The sequence below is a fragment of the Larus michahellis genome, chromosome 6 (genome assembly GCF_964199755.1).
Source record: "Larus michahellis chromosome 6, bLarMic1.1, whole genome shotgun sequence".
Classification (NCBI taxonomy): domain Eukaryota; kingdom Metazoa; phylum Chordata; class Aves; order Charadriiformes; family Laridae; genus Larus; species Larus michahellis.
In genome coordinates, this window is record NC_133901.1 from 32,743,682 (window position 1) to 32,763,110 (window position 19,429).

General features: G+C 58.7%; 6 protein-coding genes across 13 annotated transcripts in view; 3 read left to right on the forward strand and 3 right to left on the reverse strand.

Moving 5' to 3' along the window:
- Window positions 1–1,606, reverse strand: part of TUBGCP2 (tubulin gamma complex component 2) — a 40,634-nt gene extending 39,028 nt beyond the window's left edge. Inside the window, exon 1 of one of the 3 annotated variants that reach the window (XM_074592664.1) lies at window positions 1,554–1,606. The gene's annotated coding sequence lies outside the window, so the exon portion shown is untranslated. Of the gene's footprint in view, window positions 1–2 lie in introns of all 3 variants that reach the window. The other 2 variants (XM_074592663.1, XM_074592662.1) reach the window with 2 other exon arrangements.
- Window positions 1,604–9,668, forward strand: ZNF511 (zinc finger protein 511). Of its 2 annotated transcripts, XR_012587722.1 has the most exons (8): window positions 1,621–1,812; window positions 2,064–2,137; window positions 3,556–3,757; window positions 3,903–4,027; window positions 5,431–5,616; window positions 7,085–7,156; window positions 7,903–8,003; window positions 9,529–9,668. XR_012587722.1 is itself a non-coding variant. In XM_074592673.1 (7 exons), exons 1-6 carry the CDS (start codon window positions 1,642–1,644, stop codon window positions 7,152–7,154), a joined length of 828 nt encoding a protein of 275 aa, XP_074448774.1. In that variant the 5' UTR covers window positions 1,604–1,641; the 3' UTR covers window positions 7,155–7,156; window positions 7,903–9,319. The 2 variants fall into 2 exon arrangements, 1 of the variants encoding a protein (XP_074448774.1); XM_074592673.1 differs by lacking the exon at window positions 9,529–9,668 and having other exon boundaries at window positions 1,604–1,812; window positions 7,903–9,319.
- PRAP1 (proline rich acidic protein 1) lies at window positions 9,477–12,235 on the forward strand. Its single transcript, XM_074593040.1, has 4 exons — window positions 9,477–10,896; window positions 11,306–11,384; window positions 11,490–11,548; window positions 11,968–12,235. Exons 1-4 carry the CDS (start codon window positions 10,814–10,816, stop codon window positions 12,233–12,235), a joined length of 489 nt encoding a protein of 162 aa, XP_074449141.1. The 5' UTR covers window positions 9,477–10,813.
- Window positions 12,236–12,764: 529 nt separating this feature from the next.
- On the reverse strand, window positions 12,765–14,878 carry ECHS1 (enoyl-CoA hydratase, short chain 1). Its single transcript, XM_074592672.1, has 8 exons — window positions 14,690–14,878; window positions 14,051–14,248; window positions 13,834–13,961; window positions 13,653–13,752; window positions 13,442–13,546; window positions 13,236–13,355; window positions 13,088–13,155; window positions 12,765–12,984 (listed from the first exon to the last, which is right to left on the reverse strand). Exons 1-8 carry the CDS (start codon window positions 14,796–14,798, stop codon window positions 12,919–12,921), a joined length of 894 nt encoding a protein of 297 aa, XP_074448773.1. The 5' UTR covers window positions 14,799–14,878; the 3' UTR covers window positions 12,765–12,918.
- A 237-nt stretch (window positions 14,879–15,115) lies between these two features.
- SPRN (shadow of prion protein) lies at window positions 15,116–15,989 on the forward strand. Its single transcript, XM_074592675.1, has 2 exons — window positions 15,116–15,213; window positions 15,417–15,989. Exon 2 carries the CDS (start codon window positions 15,436–15,438, stop codon window positions 15,841–15,843), a length of 408 nt encoding a protein of 135 aa, XP_074448776.1. The 5' UTR covers window positions 15,116–15,213; window positions 15,417–15,435; the 3' UTR covers window positions 15,844–15,989.
- Window positions 15,990–16,179: 190 nt separating this feature from the next.
- On the reverse strand, window positions 16,180–19,119 carry MTG1 (mitochondrial ribosome associated GTPase 1). Of its 5 annotated transcripts, none has more exons than XM_074592671.1 (11): window positions 18,840–19,119; window positions 18,704–18,768; window positions 18,371–18,475; window positions 18,211–18,291; window positions 17,886–17,942; window positions 17,612–17,702; window positions 17,436–17,497; window positions 17,098–17,194; window positions 16,819–16,900; window positions 16,566–16,678; window positions 16,180–16,469 (listed from the first exon to the last, which is right to left on the reverse strand). In XM_074592671.1, the coding sequence occupies exons 1-11, from the start codon at window positions 18,967–18,969 to the stop codon at window positions 16,372–16,374; spliced, it is 981 nt and encodes a 326-aa protein (XP_074448772.1). In that variant the 5' UTR covers window positions 18,970–19,119; the 3' UTR covers window positions 16,180–16,371. The 5 variants fall into 5 exon arrangements, with proteins under 5 accessions (XP_074448772.1, XP_074448770.1, XP_074448769.1 ...); XM_074592669.1 differs by having other exon boundaries at window positions 18,371–18,482; window positions 18,710–18,768; window positions 18,840–19,016; XM_074592668.1 differs by lacking the exon at window positions 18,211–18,291 and having other exon boundaries at window positions 18,371–18,473; window positions 18,702–18,768.
- Window positions 19,120–19,429: the final 310 nt, after the last annotated feature.

A 19,429-nucleotide genomic window follows, 5' to 3' on the forward strand; every position in this document is an offset into this window, starting at 1 on the left:
ACCTTAAACATCGGTGAGCCAGCAGAGAATTTTTCAATCTCAAAATCACACTGGCAGTGGGAAAGTTACTGAGTTGTCATAGGAAGTGGTGGTTCGTGAACTGACAGACTGCATACACAGCTGAAACTGCTGGCTTCAGAAGCCTGCCTGCACTGCTGCTTCTGATGTTATTCAAAAGCAGTTTTTCCAAGTTTAGGAGTCTTCTACTACCCATTGCATTAACAGATAAGCACCAAATTCTGCGAAGCTACTTAAATGATGGCTGCCGAAGTAAGAGTCTGATTGAGGCATCACGCGAGTATGGAGTTTAATGTGACACCCTGTACAGACATAGGATATCAAGCATACAGACACGCTTTTGGTTTGCCAAAATCATTGAATCACTTAGGCAAGAATGGATCTTTGTAAGTCTCAGTCCAACTGTCCATCCAAAACTGAGTCAAACCAGAGCAGGCTGTGCGGTGCATTGTCCGGTCAAAGCTTAAATATCTCTAAAGATCCAGCTTCTCCCCCCCAACCCAGGGCCGTGATCCTCACGTGAAAACTCCTCTTCCTAATATCCAACTGGGATTTCCCATGTTGCAGCTTGTGCCAGTGCCTCTGGGGCTCTCACTGTGCCCTTCTAAGCAGGGTCTAGCCCCAGTGCCTCCAGTAACTCTTTGGGCAGGGGGAGATGCTGTTGAATCCCCCTTAACCTCCACATCTCCGTCTGAGCAAGTCCAACTGCCCCAGCCTCTCCTTGCCTGCCCTGGCCTCCACCCACCATCACCGGGGCCACCCCAGGCTTGCTCCGGTTTGTTATATGTTCTCTCATAAGGAAGCCCCAAGACTGCCCAGAGTCTTTTGGATGTGGTGTCATGAACGAGGTGTTCCCTTTGCTTTATCTGCTGGCTATGTCCTTGGTAACGGGGGAGAGGACTGGCCTTTGCTGGCACAAGGGCACAGCACTCTTCATATCCACCCTGCTCCCCTGGACCTATAGATGCCTTTCTTCACAGGTGTGCTCCAGCCAGCTGTCACCCAGCCTCTGCTGTCATTTGGGCTGTGGTGTTCCCAAGGACCAGGCATTTGCATTTTTCCCAGTTCCTTAAGGTTCCTTTCTGTGACCCCACCGGGCCAGTCTATCCAGTTCTCTATCAGCGCTCACTGCAGCCTGTGGCCCGCCAACCCCTCATTCCTGCTGTGGGATGCGCGAGTTGCCAAAAGCCGTTCCTCCTGTCTGTCAAAGGACACATCAAATATCACCAACCCCAGCAGCGAGGATCTGCACCAGCAACAACCTGGAAACCCCGGCCGGCCCCAAGGGAACAGCCCGGAAACAGGCGGGGCGTCCACGAGGACGGGCCCCGAGCGGCGGGGGATGCCCATCCGCGGCGGTACCCCGGCGGCTCACGCGGACACGGCCCCCAGTGACCAGCTGCGGCATTAGCCCTGCTGGGAGCGCGGAACCTCCGCGGCGGGTCCCTCCGTTTCCCGCCCCAGCTCCGCCGGGAGCCCTGCACCTTCCCCGACCCCCGCGGCGGCTCCGGGCACCACCCCGTCCCGTCCCTTACCTGCCCGCCCCGGAAGTGCCCACCACCTCCCGGAAGTGCCCGCCACCGCCCGGAAGTGCGCGTCGCCGCGCATGCGCAATGCTGCGCCATGCTCACGCTGCCGGCTGGACTGCACAGCCGCCTCAGGGAAAGGCCGCCTGCCCCGCCGCGGCCCGCCCCACCGCTCCCGCCCCCAGCGCCTGCCCCGTCGTCCTCCCCTTCCCCCTTCGCCTTCGCCCCCCGTCGCCTCCGCCTCGGCCTCCATCACCCGCTGCTGGAGGTGAGGGCCTACCATCCCCCCGCCGGGCGAGCCCTCTCCGGCCCGGGCCTGCGGGCTTGGTCTGTGTGGAAAGATAACGGCCGTGCTCCCTCAAAGCCCACCTCGGGCCTGGGCCGCCGCCCTCCCGTCTAAGCAACGGCCGTGCTCCCTCAGAGCCTTTCCCAGCACCGCCTGTCTCCGTGCAGGGGAAGGGTTTGCTCTGTGGAGGCCGGCCTGCCAGCCCACGGCCTTTCTCTCTCCTCCTCTCCTAGGATGGAGACATTCACAGGCACCTCTACCTCCAGGGTGTCCTCACCAGCCTCGCGGAGGTGGCAGAGAGACCCAAGTAAGTGAGGCAGGACCTGCGTGCTACCCCAGCACAGCAGTGGCAGCAGGCATGCCTTTTAGTTTATATCCTTCTCCTCATCACATTGGTGTGCAGCACTGAACCCCCCCTTGCTCACATTCTGTGGGTGCAAGGCTTAGATGTGTGCTTTTCCTCTCATCCATGGACATTAGAGGCCAAGGAGGAGAAATAAGTTAAAAGGGAGAAGGTGTGGATGCATTGCAAAGCATTTTAATTCTGCCTCTCTACTCCAGTCTGGATTCCTCAGCACAAGAAGGACGTGGACTTGTTGGAGTGGGTCCAGAGGAAGCTATGAACATCATCGGGGCTGGAGCATCTCTGCTATGAAGACAGGCTGAGAGAGTTGGGGTTCTCCAGCCTGGAGAAGAGAAGGCTCCGGGGAGACCTTAGAGCCCCTTCCAGTACCTAAAGGGTGCCTACAGGAAACTTGATCAGGGAGTGGAGCGATAGGACAAGTGGTAACAGTTTTAAGCTGAAAGAGGGGAAATTTAGATTAGATATTAGGAAGAAATTCTTTACTATGAGGGTGGTGAGGCAGTGGAACAGGTTGCCCAGAGAAGCTGTGGCTGCCCCATCCCTGGAGGTGTTCAAGGCCAGGCTGGACCGGGCTTTAAGCAGCCTGGTCTGGTGGGAGGTGTCCCTGCCCAGGGCAGGGGGTTGGAACTGGATGATCTTTATGGTCCCTTCCAACCCAAACCATTCTATGATTTTGAAAAGGAAAATGAGGTGAAATAGTTTGCAAACCTCAATGTCCTGCTTAAAAGGTCAAAAATTGGTATTTTGTGCTGCAGCCAGCTGTCTGGCTAAATAGTGACTTCCTTGTGCTTGCTGGATGTGACATCATTTCACTGAGTGTTCCCCAAAAGCATACAAAGCATCTATAACATTGGGATTGTAGCTAAACAAGAGGATTTAAGTGGCAGGTTATTATTTACACAGACAGAACAGTGGGACAGGTACAGACAGCCCCAATTACGAATGCGAAGCCTGCAGGAGAATCTTCATCTTGCTTTAAAACCTGCTGTCGTATATGAAATTGCGGAAGTACTTTGAGGATTGTGTGAGGTTATCCTACAGATGCTTGTTAAACAGCATCGGCACAAAGTTTTAATCCACAGCTGTAAAGGTCAAACAGCTTATTTCTCACATTGCTGCTTGGTGTTCATTCTTAATCGAAGCACCACTTTAGAGGACAATGATGCTCAAGCCGTAATGGCAAATAAGAGTTTCCAGCTGCCAGTACCATCATAATCTTCATTCCATTGCACCTTTCCTTTAATTTAAGTATTATTCACAAAAGAATGCTGCAAGTAAATAAAGTCATCTAGAGGGAGAGATGCAGCTTAAATTAAGGTTCTAATTTAATTTGAGTTGTGGATGTCCTAATTTCCCCATAGGGTGTCTGAATTCAGTTGCCACATCTCTGGGTGCTGCCAGGTCTTTGATACACTGGAGGGCTACGAGCACCACTACAACACGCTGCACAGGAACGTCTGCTCCTTCTGCAAGCGCTCCTTTCCATCGGGGCATCTTTTGGATATTCACATCTTGGAATGGCACGACTCGCTCTTCCAGATAATGGCCGAGAAGCAAAACATGGTGAGTCGCCCTGCCCAGCCCTTTGTTCGTCATTGGTGTGCACGGCGTGTGCTGGCACCCTTTGGGCAGGGCACTCATGTCCCCCCCACTGACACCATTTGCTTTTTCCAATTATGTCTTTTTTTTTTTTCCTCTTGCCTTTCAGTACAAGTGTTTGGTAGAAGGCTGTGCAGAGAAGTTCAAGAGCAGCAAGGACAGAAAGGATCACTTGGTCACCGTTCACCTTTATCCTGCTGACTTTCGGTTTGATAGGCCGAAGAAAGTGCAAAGGTAACTGCAGAACTGCCATAGCACAACTGCTTTTCCCCTGTAGAGGTGATATTGTGCTTCTCTGCTGTCACACTCCCTTTCAGAGTAAGGAAGCAGGGTCTCAGAAAGGACGTTTTCTGCTGCTTGTAAGAACAGTCAACTTGCAAGTCTTTCTGTGGCAATGTTTTACTTTATTTTAATGTGGAAACCCATTGTATTTCTCTCCCTGTGTGGCTCCAGGCTCTGTTCCCTTCGTGCCTTCTCAAGTGTAAATGCAAAGCCCTGCATCACCTTGTGCATGTTTCCTACCTTCTAACCCTTTGCAACATTACCGTTCCCCAAAAGCCCAAGCAGAGCAGAGGGAGGCTTTGTAAGTTTGGTGAATGACTTTCTGAGCTGGCTGCTCATTTCAAGCACTTCTTTCACCACAGGGATTAATAGAATGATAACAGAGACCTGGGTGATAGAATGGAGAGAAAATTTCTCTCCTGGCAGAGTGGGAGGTGCCCAAAGAGACAGGGGACTGGGTCTGTGGAGTCTTTCAAAGCTTGTGTGGGTAGCCCAGTGTGTACATTCTGAGCCCATTGAATGAGTTGTGCTTTATGGACTGAAGAAAAGAACTTGGCCAGTGGTCTCCTGGGGGGCATTAAAAAGAGCATGGCCAGCAGGCGGAGGGAGGTCATCCTCCCCCTCTGCTCTGCCCTGGTGAGGCCACGTCTGCAGTGCTGTGTCCAGTTCTGGGCTCCCCAGTTCAAGAAAGACAGGGAACTGCTGGAGAGTGTCCAGTGGAGGCTACAAAGATGGTCGGGGGACTGGAGCATCTCTCTGATGAGGAAAGGCTGAGAGACCTGGGGCTGTTTAGCCTGGAGAAGAGAAGACTGAGAGGGGATCTCATCAGTGCTTATCAATGTCTAAAGGGTGGGTGTCAAGAGGGTGGGGCCTGGTGACAGGACAAGGGGCACAAACTGGAACACAGGGAAGTCCGTATGAACATGAGGGAAAAACTTCTTTCCTTTGAGGGTGATGGAGCACTGGAAGAGGCTGCCTGGAGAGGTGGTGGAGTCTCCTTCTCTAGAGATGTTCAAAACCCGCCTGGGTGCGTTCCTGTGCAGCCTGCTCTGGATGACCCTGCTTTGGCGGGCAGTTGGACTAGATGGTCTCCAAAGGTCCCTTCCAACCCTTAACATTCTGGGATTCTGTAACCCTGAATACTTAAAGTAGAAACTCATACAAGCCTGTCACGCAGCTCTCCATCAGCCTTTTGGCTGCTCCCAGTGGTTTGCACAGCCAAATCTTTGTGCCACCATGCAGTAACTCACTCAAGTTGGACTTGACCTTTTTTGTCATGAAATACTTTTTAATTTCCTTTGCTCTGGGCTTATTTGGCTGCTGCTGAGGAAGGACATAAAATTTTCTCTCTGCAGTGGCCCCAAGCACGTGAGCTCTCCTGTGAAGCAGGGTGTTGGTGTACCAATGGATGTGAGCATGGAGACATCGGAACCATTCCCAGTGGACCCCATGGAAATAGGGCCCAGTGAGAACATGGAGATCCCTCATCCTGCAGCCAGCCCTGGCCTCGGGGTGCCAGAGAAACGACACTATAAATCCAGGTCTGTACTGTTGGCCTCCACAGGCAAAAATTTCTGGGGCTGGGACCGTATCATCTTAATGGCATTTTGCAGTGCCTAGGGCAGCACGGCTCAGGGTGGTTCTCTGTTGAAGATAAGAGAGGTAGGATTTCCACGTATGTTTTAAAGATGTTTTTAAAAGAGGAAAGCGTAAGGAAGGGTGTGCGTACGCTGCGAAAGCCACGTCAATAAGTTTCTGTTAGTCTGCCCGCTCATGATCTCTTCCCAGGATACTGCAGAATGGTGTGGGTCTGAAGGTATGAGCTCTGCCCTAAAATGCTCGAAACAAGTTTTGTTCCTGCTTTGTAACACTTTCCCATCCGAGCTGACATGGGGCTGTGCTGGTGCATTTCACTGTAGCTGTCTGTGCTCTCCCGTGCAGTCACAGGACAAGTCACAAATAAAGCAGGTGAACATCCTGCCTTGAATCCGAGGTTTTGCAGATTAGGCCAGAGCAGCATTGCTGGTTTTTTCTGGGTTTGTTTTGTGGTTGTTTTTTTTTTTTTACATAAAGTCTTAACAAAAAGTTGAAACTGAATTGCCTGATGCTGGCTTGACTTTTGAAATCCTCCTCACCTTCTGCCGTAAAACCTGTACAAGATACAAGGGAGCCATCAAAAGGACATCACCCTCTTCCAGTACCCAGATTGGTGTAATTTTTTTCATTGTTTTAATCATCTCTCAGCATATGTTTTTGCCTAAACTATTCTAGTTAGCAAAGGCATTATTGTGGTTTTGAGTTTCCTGTACCTGTGACACGCTGGCAGTCTGGAAGCAGAACAGTGAGCCCACGACCGCACTGGAAAACCCGCTTCTGTCCTCAGCTCCCTCTTGGGTTCGCTGGTGCCAGTGTTTCGCACCACCTCTGTAAAACGAGGTGAGCGTTACTGTTTCAGGGCTTTCTAAAGAGGTGTGGAGTCTGAAAGCGCTCGCAGTGGACTGCAGCCAGTTGGGTCTGCTTTGGTATGTCATGGCCTGCCTGACAAAAACCTGCCCCTAAGCAGGTGACATTTTAAACTCCACCGCTTTGTCCAGCGTAACAGCTTATAAACCAGAAAGAAACCATCCCTTGAATTCAATGTGATGCTGCAGGTCAAAAGGAGAATTCGGTGCCGAGAGGCCATGCTTTTACTGCTGCTGCTGCTCTCCTGCTCATCACAAGCGTGTGCTTCTGCAAAAAACCACTACAACTGCCCAGTGGCATTTGGTAACACCTTACACCCTATTGCAAAGAGAGGAGAGCCCTCCAGAACAGCAATGAAATATGCAGGATAAATGGGAAAGCAGACCAGTATTTCTCCCTTTTTTTTAATTACACTGCTGATTTAGATGTCCTGCTCCTCCAGTGCCTTCCTCTTCCCACTCTGGGAGCTTGAAACGCTACACATCTGGTGGTCCTGCGAGAGATGGGGCATTAATGCGTACTAAAGCTTGTCTTTTCACTTTCCAGAATCCCATCCACAATTTGCTTTGGACAAGGTGCCACCCGAGGATTTAAAGGACCAAGGAAGAAAGTCTGAAGGTCAGTGCACCAGATTTGTGCACGATGAGAAGGCCGCTGGCTGCTGTCACCCATAAATGTTTGCGACGGCACTGCGGCTGAGCTGGGATATTTGCAGCTGCGTAGGAGGGTCCTGCTCCGTACAGGGAAGGCAGAAGGGCGAAAACAGGGATTGCGCGGCAGCTGTTTGGGATACATCAATACGTTGGGACGGGCTTTGCTACGGTCCCTCTGTGTCTCTGTACCACCCTCAGTTGGGCAGCATTTCAGAGCTGACCCGTGCTTACGTTTATCCTTCCCAAGACACAACAGTCTCTTTTCTGATCCCCTCTGAAATCAAACTACGAATACATCCCTCTGCCTCTGTGCTGTGAGCGTTTGTGTCTCATCAGTGCCAGGACCACTCTGGGCAGCAGTGGCATTCTAGATGGATGGTCACATCTCACCTGAACTTGCAAATGCTGTTCTGAAACTCCGGGCAGCTGTGGGGATCGCATACACTTTGTGAAAAACTTGCAAGGCATCACCCCCAAAGATGCAGCAGGAATGACACCGGGCAAAGTATGCCGTGTTTCCTCTTCCTGCAGAAAGCTCTACATCCCCCCAGCCTCCTCAGCTGGCCCTCGGGCAAGGTGTCACGCTTCCCTGCCAGCCCTGCTTGCACAAAGGAGAACCAAAATAAAATCCAGAGGAAGAGCAGTGTAGATTAAAGCAATTGATTTAATTATTTTAATTGAATTCTTTCATTTTCTTGCTGTTTTTAAAAGCTCCCGGCGAGGACAGCCCCGGGCAGACACGGGGCAGGTTGAACTACGCATCAGCTGCTCGCAGAAAGTTTCAGGCTGCAGTGGAGCACTGCGACGTGGAGGTGAGAGGAGATCAGCTGCTGGAGCTGAGGCTACGCAGGATTGGGGTTTTTTTTGCTTTTTTATCTTTTGGGGGGAAGAAATAGATTCAAGAAATTGGAAGACAAAATCTGCTGACTGTTCAGAAGCTGGTGCCACTGACTAAAAGAAAAAAACAGAGGAAAAAAAAGCACAGGTCCTTAATTCTGTCCTCCTCCATCTTGCCGAAGTCTGCTCTCGTCCCTGGCACTTGATCTCAAACCCCCACAAAAGGTTTGCCCAGGACAGGAAAAGCATTCTGGTGCCTTGCAGCTCATTTCCATGGGGAGTTAGAATAAAGTGACTTCCAACTAGCTGAATAAATAAAAGGAATTTTTACAAAATTGCTTTGTAGAGGATTTAAATGCTGTTTTGAAGCCCAGGCAGTCAGATGTAAAGAGTGAACCTTCCCCGGCTCCAAATACGCCAAAAATCAGGTTGAGATGAAACTTCTTTTCCCTCTTGTCTTTCCCTTCCTTTTTAGTCTTATCCTGCCAGGAGAAAAGATTGATTGTGAGCACAGCCAGGCTCGGCATGCTGCTGCCAGGTCTCAGGGTCCCCTTAAACAACGATGTTTATAAAATTGACCGTAAAGTGGAAAGGAAGAGGTTGCTGGGACGGTGTTTATCCAAGAAGCTTAGGATCTATAATTGCTTTTGTTTTTTTTTCCCCTTCCCCCTCTCTGGGAGGAATAAAGGATAAAAAGGGCTTTGAAAAATCCTTGCAAATAGGGGCAGGGAACGATGCTTATGGAGACGTAGGGGATTTCCCTGCGGGTTTTAAAATGCTTTGCTCTGTTTAAAACTCAGCTGACTTGCCCGGCCTTAATCCTTGCTCCTCGGTCTCCGGAGAGAACTGTCTCTGGCAGGCAAACTCTCCAGCCAGGATCGCTGCCAGAGGAGAGCAGGCAGCCCCATGGTACAAGACCAGCCTCTGTCACCGCCTTGTGGCCACCACCCTGGTGCTCCCACTCCACGCCTGCCCGGGGATGTCTATCAGCAGGGACCAGCAATGCCCAAAAATCACTCTCCCAACACTGGAAGCCCCTGACAAGGCTTTTTGTTTGCCTCTACTGGAATAACTGGAATTTTGAGGCAGGCGACACATCGCCGGAGATGCCTGCAGGCTTTGGCATGTGCTGGTGCAAAGGTCAGGCAGAAGCAGCCCAATCTGCTCTCCCTGACATGTTTAGGTCCTAAGTTTCCACCTGGAAACTTCCTTCCTTTTTCCCAGATTCCATGTCTCTGAGTGTCTGCCCTTGCTATTAAACAATCAATAAAAATTGTGTTTACAGCCTCAGGGCTCATGATTAGCTCCCTTCTGTGTTACCAACTTTTTCCAGAGTCTGTGGGCGAGTCTTTCCCAGCTGGCTAGCAGCTTTCAAAAATTCAAATTTCAAGCCAAAATTTGAATTGCACTTCTTTTTTTTTTTTTTTTTTTAATTTTTTATTCCTTGTGGGGTTTGTCATAAGTGAAATTTTCTGGCCCTTCCCTTGCTTGTTTGTGCAGGCAGTAGCAGGTGGAGTCACACAGCGGCAGCTGTCAGAAGGACAACGGGCCGGTCGGACATACGGACAGGCATGCCTGCAAGCAAACGCACGCAGAGAGCGGGACTTGGGGTGGCACGCGTGCGTGCATGCCACTTGTACACGCGTGTACAGCAGCTGTGCGCGCACACACCACGCAGAGGGCGTTTGCAAGCAAGTGTGCCCATGGCTGGGAAAGGGAGCTTTTATAACCCATCCAGCGTGTCCCTGAGCACGCACCCAGCTGTAAGCAAAGCACCGTTGAGGTCCTCCAGCCTCTGGATGGCAGAGCTGCTGCTGGGAGCTTGCCTTCACCCGTCCCCACGCGAAAACGGGGTGCCCTTGGTGAAACAGGGTGTAACCCATCCACGGAGATGGATCCCATCATGCTGGACACGGTGGAGAAGCGAGGGGAAGGGCGGCAGCTGACTTGGGGGAGCACTCAACACCATGGCAGGAGCAAGACGTCCACGCCCATGCCAGCTGGGAAGTCTAAAGAGGCCTCCCCCCTCCAGGACCCCTGCAGAGCAAGAGCGTTTCTCTCAAGTCCGGGACTCCACTTCTGCATGTTCTACCAACAAGGGCAGGTGCACAAGAAGCGTAAACCAGAAGCTATGGACGCTCCAACCCTCGCCTGAAAGTGCAAATCGACAAGATAAGATCCTGCCTGCCTGGACACAGGAAAAGAATCGTGGAATCATAGAATTGTTAGGGTTGGTTAGAAGACCCCAGGCCAAAAATCACCATTGGACTAAAAGAGGCGCGAGGGGCGGGTGTAGAGATCACAAGGGTGTAATTACCCAGGGATTTCTTTGTTGGGGGGTCTGTCTCTTTGGAGGCACCCAGCCCGGGCTCTCCTTGCTGCTGTACCTTCTAATTAAATTAATTATTTTGTGAAATCCAACACCTGAGACTCTGCTGCGGAAAGCCAAGGAGCCTGAAGGAGGAAGGGCGCCTCTGTGCCTGTGCAACACCATGAATGGCACGTGAATGCTCGGGCAGCAGCTTCTTGAGCAGGGGCAATCCGTCCATCTCCCTGGGGAGGGCTTCAGCCCAGGCACGCGTCTGCTTCAAACAGCCCCATCCCGGCTTGATTTCAGAGGGCAAACCTGAGCCTTTGGCTTCCCATGAGCGGATGGATGATTTTGGAAGGTCCCCTCCGAGCCAAAGCACCCAAAGGCTGCCTGGGAGGCCGTCTTCGGGGGGGTTAGTCCCGTGCCCTGTTTCCCCCTGTCAGCACAAGCTGGCACCACCCAGCACCCCAGAGGATGCCCTGGGAGGAGACGCACCCGCCAGCGGGCAAAGTGCGGGGCAAAGGCTGGGGCAGCCCACGGATGGCAGCCATGGAGCGGTAGGTCCCTGCCTGGACCCAGCGGGGGGCAGGCAGCATGGGCAGGGGTGGGTGCAAGGAGCTGTGGGCACAGGCAGGGGCTGTGGGCGCAGGCAGGGACAGGCAGGGGCTGTGGGTGCAGGCAGGGACAGGCAGGGGCTGTGGGCGCAGGCAGGGGTTGTGGGCGCAGGCAGGGGCTGTGGGCGCAGGCAGGGGCTGTGGGCGCAGGCAGGGACAGGCAGGGGCTGTGGGCGCAGGCAGGGGTTGTGGGCGCAGGCAGGGACAGGCAGGGGTTGTGGGCGCAGGCAGGGGTTGTGGGCGCAGGCAGGGACAGGCAGGGGCTATGGGCGCAGACAGGGGCTGTGGGTGCAGGCAGGCACCAGCCAACACGGCTCCTGCCAACGTGGCTCCCTGGCCATCTCTCTGGCAGCCCGGCGGCCGTGCGTCTCTGCAGCATTGCCCTCCTGCTGGGCACTGCCCTCCTCCTGCCAGCACCCGGGGGCACCCAGGTGAGCCCCCAGCCTCCGCCTCATCCCCCTGCCAGCGGCGGGCACAGGGAGACCCACGCGTGATCTCTGCCACCCCCCTGGCACCTGCCTCCTCTCCCCTCACAGGCTCCCAGCGGCACTGGGCGGAAGGACCTGGCTGCAGAGCAGGATTTGGCCAAGGAAATGTAAGAGGCGGACGTGCTCCCCGCGCTGTCGGGTGCCCCCACCACTGACAAAGCAACACCGCAAAATGCAAAGCATTTCGGGAGGGGGGAGGGGGTAGGGAATAAATTTCCCTTGTTGCTTTGCACCCCCCACAAAAACTAAGGGGCTCCCAGCTGTCTTCCCCCTAAAACCACCCAAACCCTCCGAGCATTCCTGGCTAGTTTCCCTTTGCCGCCGGCGGCATCAATGTTCCAAACTCATCCAGCCCGCTTGCAGGATAAGCGGCTCAATTAGTCTGTTTGCTTGATGAGATCCTAATTGCAGCCTCCCTGGGAGGTTCAGGGTGTCCTGCCAGCGTCCCTGCACCCTGACGGGGATTCCCCTGGGGTGGGGGGATATTAAGCAACCCCCATCATTCCTCGTGATTTCGCTCTTCCAGCCTCCTGGGCATACGAGCCGTGGAGCCGCCGGAGGAGCATGAGATCACCGACGACGTAGAACTAGGTCTAAAGGTCTCCAGCAGCGCCTGGGCTCAAAGGGGCCCCCTCCAAGTCCAGGCGGGACCAGAGGAGGACCATGACCACCTCCACCACCCTCCCCAGGACAATGCCGGGGAGGCCAATGCCCACAGGCCACCCCCCCGGATGCTGTCCTTGGAGGTGCAGAGCGTCCCGGAGGAGGACCGCGACCATCTCCACCACGGCTGAGTCAGAGACGTGCCCAGGCTGTGAAGTGAGGGGTGGGAGCCACCTCTGGGGCTTCCTGACGGAAATCGTCCCCTCCCTACCCACCCTCGAGCCTCCCCAATAAATCCATTTTCCCATCCATGTTCCAGTGGAGCTCATTGCTGCCAGAAACCTCTCATGAAGCGCAGGGCTCCCAGATCAGGGGTATCCTCCTCCTTGGACTGGCCCCGAGAAGGGCGAGGATGATACCTCGGTGGGCGGAGTGGAGGGGGGGTGGACACAACTCAGCCCATCCCCCGGCCTCAGTGCCACCCAGGCAGGGCCGAGGCTGGGGGAACTCAGCACGCCGGTGTTGCGCCCAAGGAGGTCCCCTCCCCAGGGGATGCAGGTACCTTATTGCTCCACGAGGCTGCTCTCGCCCAGCTCAGCATCAGAGAGCTGATGGAGTTGGGGCAGGGGGGGAGGGTGTGTCAGTGAATCCCAACATTTCCCAGCTCCGGGGTGGGGGGACGGGACACCCCACAGCAAGGAAGCCCCATCTCCCAGGAGCGCCAGGAAAACCTTTTAATAGCAAGAGCAAACGTGGTCCCCCGCTGCTCGTCATCTCACCCCAGGCCACTCTGGCTGGTGGCCGGATGCCAGACCCCTCTGGTGGGGTAAGGCAGGGAGCCGGTGGGGCAGCGGGGACCTGCCCCCCCCAGGGCTTAGCTGTCGGTGAAGTTGGCCTTGCGCTTCTCCACAAACGCCGTCATCCCCTCCTTGCGGTCACCCTGCGGGGAGCAGAGAGGGTGAGGTTGGGGCAGGGGCTGGGGGGTTGCGGAAGCCCTGCTATACCCGCCCTTGCTGTGATGGGACCGACTTCCCCTTACTCACAGTGGCAAAGGTGGCATAAAAAAGCCGCTTCTCCGTCCTGGTCCCCTCTGCCAGCGTTGTCTCAAAGGCTAAAAGCAAAGGAGACGTTGGGGAGGCCTGCCGCCCGGCCCCCCAGAGAGGGGCTCCCGGTTGCCGCCCCAGCCCCTACCTGCGTTGACCGACTCCTTCGCCATGGCGGTCACCAGCTTGGAGTTGCTGGCGATCTTCTCAGCACAGGCGATGGCAGCATCCAGCAGCTTCTCAACGGGGAAGACCTTGCTCACCAGCCCTAGGATGGTGGGTGGGAGGCGGTGGGGTGGGGTGGGGGCTACCCGCCGGATCCCCACCATGCCGGGGATGGCCCATGCCCCCTACCTGCCTCCTTCGCCTCCGCTGCTGATATCCGGTCCCCGGTGAGGACCATCTCCATGGCCAGCGACTTCCCCACCGCCCTGGTCAACCTCTGTGTCCCTCCAGCACCTGGAGGCGTTTGGGGAAGGGGGAAAGGTCCAGAGAGGGACAACTTGGGTGTCCCTGCTGTCCCCGCTCCGGCTGGGGGTGGGTGGGTGCCCCCCGTCCCGCTCACCTGGGATGGTCCCCAGCAGGATTTCGGGTTGCCCGAACTGCGCTTTCTCACCGGCGTAGATGATGTCGCACATCATGGCCAGCTCGCACCCGCCGCCCAGCTGGGATCAGGGAGGAAGAGGGGGTGTCAGGGGGGTGCCAAGGATCAAGTGGGGACGGGGGCGGGGAGAGGACACACTCACAGCGTAGCCGTTGACGGCGGCGATGATGGGTTTGCGGACGGTGGAGACCTTGTCCCAGCCGGCAAGAAAGCCACTGCTGTAGCACTCCTGGAAGGTTTTATTCTGCATCTCCTTGATGTCAGCGCCAGCTACGAAGGGAAACTGGGTGGGGACACTGACACACACACATCCCCCCCCAAAAAAAAATTTGGGGTGGGGAGAGGCACCCTGCCCCTACCTGCGAAGGCTTTTTGGCTGCCGGTGATGACGATGGCCCCCACCTGTGGGTCATTCTCCAGAGCCTCCAGCGCCCGCCGCAGCTCCTGCATGAGCCCCTCGCAGAGAGCGTTAAGCGCCTGCGGCCGGTTCAGCTGGATCAGGCCCACGCTCTGCCGTGCCCCCGTCCTCTGCACCGCCAGGTACTGGTACGGGGACCCTGCCCCGACACCGCCACCATTAAGCAACCGGTTGCCGGCAACTGGGTGACTCCCCCCCCGTTCACCACCCACCCTCCGGTCAGGCCCGGTTGCTGCCGCGGCGCCGTGCTATTTTTAAGCCGACCTTCAGGGTGGCGGGCGCACGACAGCGGTCACCGGCAGCCGTCGCCCCCGGGGTCTCAGGACCGGGAGATGGCGGAGAGTCGCCGGCGCCATCCTGACCCGGTCAGGGGCGGCCCAGTGACCACCGCCCTGTGCCAGACCGGCGCACGGTGCTGGGGCCGTACGTGGTCCTGAGCCCCGGTACTGAGGCCCTGGTGCCCGGACCTGGGCCTGCGCTGGGACCCTCTGCTGGCGACCCCCGATGCATGGCGGCGGCCCGGGGCGCGCGGCGCCTGCCCCTCCCCCCCCCCGCGTGCCCGCCCCGGTTCCGCGCTCACCGGCACTGCAGGCTCGCGCCCCCGGGAGGGGGGGCGGTGGCAGCGGGAAGAGCGCGCGGCGGCGCGCAGCGGCGGCTGGGCGGAGGAGCGCGCGCAGCGAGGCGGCCATGGCGGAGCGCGGCGGGGAACGAGGCTCCGCGCGCGCGCACACACACACACCCGCCCCGCCCCGCCCTTGCGTCCATTGGCCGAGGCGGCCCCGCCCCGCAACGCGGCGTCCCCATTGGCCGAGGCGGGGCGCGGCGGCGGGGGAAAGGAGCCGCCGGGTCCTGCGCTCTCCCCACGCGGGGCGAGACGCGAGTGGGGCCGGGATCGGGGACGGGGGAGTTTAGAGGCGCCGTAGGGCGGGAGTGTCTACGTGCCCTTCCCCCGCGTGGGCGCCCTGACCCGCTTTCCCCCGCCCCGCGCGTGGGGTGAGGCGGAGTGGGGTGTGTGTGGGGGGCGGTGGGCAGCGGGAGCGCGGCGGCGGGAGCGCGGCCGGGGAGGAGCGGGAGCGGAGCGAGCCAGCGGCAGCCCCGGGCCCGGTGAGCCCCGCGCGGTGCCGCGGGTTGGCGCGTGTGCGTGGTGGTGGCGGCTGGGGGGGAGCGGGGCCTACAGCGGAGCTCACGCGTGGGGCCCGCGTGTGCGTGGGGCCGGCGGAGGGAGGCGGGCGTGCGGGGCCGCGCCGCGCCCGCGGGTGTCCCGGCCCCGCGGGCTGAGCGCCGGGGCTCTCTCCTCCCGCCCGCAGGTGCGGCCGAGCGGCGGGGATGCGGCGAAGCGCGGCGGCGTGCTGGGCGCTGCTGCTGCTGGCCGCCGCCTTCTGCGACTCGGTGGCCGGCAAGGGGGGCCGCGGCGGCGCCCGCGGGGCCGCCCGCGGCGGGGTCGCCCGCGGAGCCGCCCGCGGGCGGGTGAAGGCAGCGGTGCCCCGTTACGGCTCGTCCGGGGCGGCCCTGCGGGTGGCAGGGGCGGCGGCGGCGGGAGCGGCGGCCGGCGTAGCGGCGGGGGCTGCCCTGCGGCGGGCCCGGTTGGCCGGGGAGCTGGAAGCAGGCAACGGCGGCGACTATCGTGACGGCAACTGGACGGCCAGCGCCTGGACCTCCGCTGCGATGGCCTGGGTCCCACCGAGCTGGGCCATACCCTGGCTCTGTCCCCTGGCTGCCATCCTCCGCCGCTGACGGCGGTGGTGGGACCTGACCGCACCTGGTGCAGATACGGATAGGACCCACCGGTCACCTCCCTCACCCTGGGCTAGCAGCGGCTCCCAGGGCTGTGCCCACCCCGTGCCCAGCTCACCCCATAACCCGCCGCCACCGGGGCAGGACCCCACGGGAAGCCCTTCCACCACCCTCCCCTCACACCCCGTGCCAAACCCCCCCCAACTCTGGCACCCCCGTCTCAGCCGCTCCTTGGTACGGAGGGTCTCGTAGCGTTTGGAGGATGAGGAGACGGCAATAAAGGTGGATGGAAAGCTGGTGTGGCTGGATGTAGGGCTCAGGATGAGGACACCAGGATGGCCAGTGCCCCAGCACCCTGCGCATGGGGGTTTTATTTGGGGATGGTGGTCCCAGAGAGCATTCTCTCCATCTTCCCCCCACGTTGCCCTGCATGGTGATACCACATGACAGACACAGATCGCTCCCTGTTGGGGCGTCCCCAGCCCGTGCAGCTGCAGGTGGGTGCGCCTCTTCCCCATGGGACAGGTCTCAGTCCAGTGTCACCCTGCCCAGGCATCCTGCGCGGAAATCCCGCAGGAACTCATAGGCTGCAGCTGAGTAGTCGAGCGTTGTCACATTGACATTCCCTGGTGGTGGGGTGCAGAAGGAGGTGTCAGCGGAGTCAGGAGCCACACCAGGATCCCCAAAAGCTGCCCCAGGCTCCCCCCGCAACAGGTACTCACCCGTGCCCGTCAGCACCTTCACCTTCTGTGTTCTGCCCCGGGCAAGGGCCACGCGCCTCAGCACTGGTTCAATGGCATCACAGGCCTCGGCCAACCCGTACCGCTGCACGTACCTGCCAAAGGAGGTGGTTTACACACTGCTGGCATGTCTTTCCCCCTCCCAGTTCCCTAGGGATGGTTTCTCCGCCACCCGCTTGGGACCACAGGCCATGGATGCAGCCCAGGGCCCTCTCCAGTTCCCCCACTGGCTCACCCAAACTGCTGCTGCTTGTTCAGGGTGTACAGGAGGTAGTCAGCCATGATGTCCTCCCCTACCAGGTGGTCACGGATGGCTCCTGAAAAAGAGGATCCAAGCCCCAGCTCCCCTCCAGCCCTGCTCCGAGCCCCAGCCACCCCTCCCCGCTGTCCACGTGCCATCCGTGGGCACCTGCGAGCAGCAGACTCCCACCCCAGCCTCAGGTAGCTGGCCCAGCCGGGGCTGGAAGCCATGTCTGGGGAGTGTCACCCCACCCAGCCACAGCCTCCCCCTCACCACAGAGCGCCAGCTTCACGCCCGTCTCCACGTCCTCCAGCTTGGGGGGCAGCACACCAGGAGTGTCCACCAGGTACATCAGGGGCTTCTCACAGACCTGGGATGGGGAGGGAGGCAGGGCTGTTAGGATGCACAGCTTGGTAATTGGCTCAGCAGACTCTGATACAACTAATGAGCCAGGCATTGAGCTCTTTCATTAAGGCCTCGCTGAAAAGGAGACCTGAGCAACCCTTTGAGATGAGCTCTGTGCGCCTCAAGGTTTTCCTGAGCTCCTGCCAGAGGATGCAGGGAGGCAGAGGTCAGCACCCACCCAGCCAGCTGTGCCACAGGGATGTTACCTGTATTCTGGTCAGCACCGCCTTGGTGACACCCGGCTCGCCACCAACCGCGGTGGCTTTCCCTTTTGGGGAAAGGAGAGACACAGTCAAGAGAAGCAAGCGATGCTCTTCCCCCCTGCCTGCTCCAGCGCTGCATCAGCAGCTCCTCGCTGAACCCAGGCACCACAGAGAAATACCCTTTTTCAGGTGCAGCCTCCGCAGGGAGTTGATGAGCGAGGACTTGCCCACGTTGGGCACTCCGATCACCAGGATGCTGTACTCGGTGCTCTGGAAGCAAGGAGGATGTGGGCAGGGAGCAGCCGGTTATCGGCCACCCACCCCAGGAGCGACAGGCAGATGCAACAGCCCGGCCTTTGCTGGTGTTTCTGGCACACATGCGAGCAGCCTTGTCCCTCCAGCTGGAGAGGGAGGTGACCTGCAGATGTCTGCAGTCTCACTACCACATCTCACCTCAGCCCTGTGGTAGCGTGGGCTGTCGTCCACCAGCTTGGCAACCAAGGGAACAATCTGCAGAGAAACATGGGCGAAAGACCGTAACTGCTGCTTGCACCTGGGCTGGCAGCAGCCACTCACTCAGAGGATGCTGTACCAGGAGGATGAGCAAAACGGGGACCAAGCAGAGCATGGGGCACCTTGGGCAAGCTGGAAATGAAGACTGCTCTGGACCAGCCAGCATCACTTCCCCATAGCAGGGCACTGAGGCCTCTCCATGGGGCTGGAGATCAGCTGGCAGCATCAAGGAGCAGGGCTGGGCACAGGGCTGCTGGCCCATTACCTTCTTGACATTGTCATCGCGCTGGCAGTCAGTGAAGACAACGTGTGAGCATCCCTGCTGCTTCAGGTACTCCAAGACTGTCTGAAGGGGACAGGCAGAGGCACAGCTGGCACCTGTGACCTGCGGACCCACAGCCAGCCAGCCCTGCCCTGGCACTCACCGGCTTCCGCTGGGGATCAGCCAGGTCCCTCTTGTTCAGCACCAGGACATGCGGGCGGATGCCCAGCACCTCTCGCAGCATGGGGTTACGGCCCGACAGTGGGATGTGAGCGCTGCTAAGGAGAACGATTGTGCACTGGCGTGGGAGCAGGTATCGGGGGGGAGGACGGTGGGAGTTTATGGGGCTGGTGCAGAGCTGGAGAGGGGTACGGGACCGGGAGAAGGGTCGGCCTGGAGGGAAACGAAGCAACTGGGGAGGGGGGACCCGGTGTAGGTGGCAGGGTGTCGGCTCCTGCTACCCCAGGGAGGAATGAAGAGCCGTGCCAGAGGATATGCGAGCGTCGTGCACCTCGATGAGGCAGTCGGCGCGCCGCAGGGAGGCCCGCATCTGCCGCAAGCCTGCAACACAGCGCCGGGTGAGCGGTGGCGGGGTAGGGGGGTTGTCAGCCCGCTCCGCTTCCACCCTTCACCTTTCGCCATGTGCCCCGGGAACCAGGAGGCGACATCGCGGCCGCCGAAATCGAAGCGCTGCCGGAATGCGCCGGGCACCGACCCGGGCCCAACCGCCGCCGCCCGCAGCGCTCCGACCCACCCTCTCATGGCGGCGGCGGCGGCGCCCCTTCACGCGTCACATCCGCCGCGACGCGCGGGGAGGCGGGGCATGACGCAGCGCGCGCTCGGGCTCCCGGTGGATGTGGCCAAGCCGGGCGGACGCGGCGCCTCCCTCAGCTGCCGTCGCTTCCGCAGTGCCATGGCGGAGTCGCGGCCTGTGGGGTCTGCGGCACCTACCGGGGTACCGACGGTGGGTCCGGGTGGCCCAGGGGGTGCCGGGCCCGGCGGGGGGCCCGCAGCGCCCCCCGCCGGGCCCAGCACCCCTCGTGCCTCGGGGCCTGGTCCCCAAGCCGCCCCCCAGCCGCCCCCAGCCCCTCAGCCCACCCCGCAGCCAGGCCCGATACAGGCCCCGCTGGACGACACTCGCTTCCTGATCGCCAGCACCAACTGGTACTAACGGCGCTGCACCCTTTTTCTCGCTGGACCCCAGCCGAGGAGCCGCATCCTT